Here is a 2,315-nt window from a genome sequence, read left to right as displayed (position 1 = left end):
TCATCCACCTTCCTTTTTAATTTTTTATGTTACAAATATGAACACAATCATGCATAAGGATTCAGGTGTGTTTTCCCACAAATATAGTGATAAAATCCTTTATTTTCTTAGAGAAAGAAGTGTAACAAAATATCAGCTGTAAAATGTTTCAAATAAAAAAACATAAACATATTTATTCCAACCACTTTATACTTATTTTTTTTAGTTTACTGCTTAATTCTTGATTATTTCTCGAAGTCTCACACACACGACAGGCATTTTCCCCGCCAAAAAGTTTAAATGCTTCTGTTGCAAGCAAGTTATGCTCTACGGCCTACACCACCAACACCATGCTAACTAACCTAAATCCCGTCTTATCATTGGCGTAAACTTGTAGCCTTTGTACACCAGCACACATCCAGTAATTTCTCTTCTGATGCTTTATATTCTCCCGCCCTCTAGCTAATCTGCGCAGACCCAAACCCAATTCATTTCCCCCTGTTTCTCTACAAAAATCTCTAACCGCTTAGCTCTCCTGATTTCTGAATCTCAGAGAGTTTTCCGGTGAGATGCAGAAGGAGAATACCTCATTTTCCGCCCTCACCACCACCGATGCTTCGCCGGTGTGTTTCTCTCGGAGCAATCTGTTCCTCTCAAATTCGCCGGATGATTATCTCAACTCCGACGCCTCCATTTACTCCTCGCTGTTTCAGAATTACACAACAGACGCCGCCTCATTTGACGTCGGCGATTCCGAGCGCCGCTGCCATGATTCGAGCAGCATCCTCGAGTACCAGCAGCTCTACAACCGCTACACACTCTGCTTATCGCGACTTCGCGATTCTACCGAGGAGGTTGACGCACTCCGCCGCGAGAACGATTCTCTCCGTGTCTCCAACGCCGATCTATCTCGTCACGTCGCCTTTCTCTTCTCTCGCAAACGATTGCTCTCTGAATTCAATAATCTCAGCGTCTCCTCTCCCCCCGCCGCCTCTCCGGTTCCCCTTCCTATTCCTGTTCCGGTTCATGTGCCGGCTCCGCAACCTTTCGCGGAATGCAATCGCTTCGAGCGGAGGACTCCAGAGAAGACCGTACTTCCGAAGAGCATTTCAGTGCGTTCAAAAGGTTATCTGAAGCTGGTGAATAGATCTGGCCGGGAAACGAATATCCAGAAAACAGCGAGTCAGCCGTCTCCACCTTCGGTGAGTCAACTTGAACCCTAGCGTGCTTCGTTTCACGTGAAAACCGTTTCTGATTTGTTCTTAGATTTGAATTTCTCGCGAATAATAGTATTTTTCAATGAATTCACATTACTAATTAACTACATTTGTTATTTTAAGAACTGAAATCTGAACAATCCTGAAATATTATGAATTTCGAAGATTATAATTATATACTATCTGTTTTCGTGATCTGAAATTCGAATTTGTATATTAAATGACCGATCTGTAAAACTCTGTTTACTCTGAACTTTGATGAGTACTTTGATGAGTTGCTTTTGATGAGTTTCTTGCTTTATCGCAAATCTGAAATAAGATCTCGAACAATAGGCATCTGTAAATTTGGAGAAGCGGAATGTTGAAGTAGTGATCGATTTTTCTCTTAATGAACTCAAATATTGTTAATTGTATGCTCACATCCAGCTTGAATGATTGAATGTTTAATTATTGTACGTTCCAATTAAGTTGTTTGCCAACATTAACTTGTGCCAAATTTCCTGTGGCTTTGTTGACGTGCAACCGTAAGCAGCAGAGGGTGTACGTGCCTGGGGCAAAGGAGGAAGAAGATGCGCTGGAATTCGACGTCTACAACCAAGGGATGTTGAAAACCGAACTGTGCAACAAGTGGGAAGAGACCGGCGCGTGTCCATATGGGGAGAACTGTCAGTTCGCTCATGGAATCAAGGAGCTGCGCCCGGTGATCAGGCACCCGCGCTACAAGACCGAGGTCTGTCGTATGGTGCTCGCCGGAGATGCCTGCCCTTACGGCCACCGCTGCCATTTCCGCCACTCTCTTACTGAGGAGGAGAAGCTCATGGCGGCTGGGCCCATGAGAACACCGCCAGCACGCTGATTGGGTACGTTCTATTGAAACTGGATTGGGTTTTTTGACAAGTGCATATCTATGGCACTGGATGATCGCTTTCGTCGATGTGGTGGTATGTTGCATGAAGAGATTGATTACTTAACTATAGAGAATAAGGATAAAAAAATCTTGGTCAATTGTTAATATGGCATGTGTACATGCAGCATGTTGGACTAAACTTGGTTCTCCATATTGATGTAGCTATTCTTGAAACTTGGTAGTTAATAATACTACTACAATCATTCTTGTTA

At 43.3% G+C, this 2,315-nt stretch overlaps 1 protein-coding gene across 2 annotated transcripts; it reads left to right on the top strand.

The window, feature by feature from the left end:
- The first annotated feature begins 393 nt into the window (after positions 1-393).
- LOC121773824 (zinc finger CCCH domain-containing protein 14) lies at positions 394-2,315 on the top strand. Of its 2 annotated transcripts, none has more exons than XM_042170742.1 (2): positions 394-1,181; positions 1,732-2,315. In XM_042170742.1, exons 1-2 carry the CDS (start codon positions 549-551, stop codon positions 2,050-2,052), a joined length of 954 nt encoding a protein of 317 aa, XP_042026676.1. In that variant the 5' UTR covers positions 394-548; the 3' UTR covers positions 2,053-2,315. The 2 variants fall into 2 exon arrangements, with proteins under 2 accessions (XP_042026676.1, XP_042026675.1); XM_042170741.1 differs by having other exon boundaries at positions 1,729-2,315.

The sequence above is a fragment of the Salvia splendens genome, chromosome 17, assembly GCF_004379255.2.
Source record: "Salvia splendens isolate huo1 chromosome 17, SspV2, whole genome shotgun sequence".
Lineage (NCBI taxonomy): Eukaryota > Viridiplantae > Streptophyta > Magnoliopsida > Lamiales > Lamiaceae > Salvia > Salvia splendens.
This window is presented reverse-complemented; position numbering and strand designations above follow the sequence as displayed.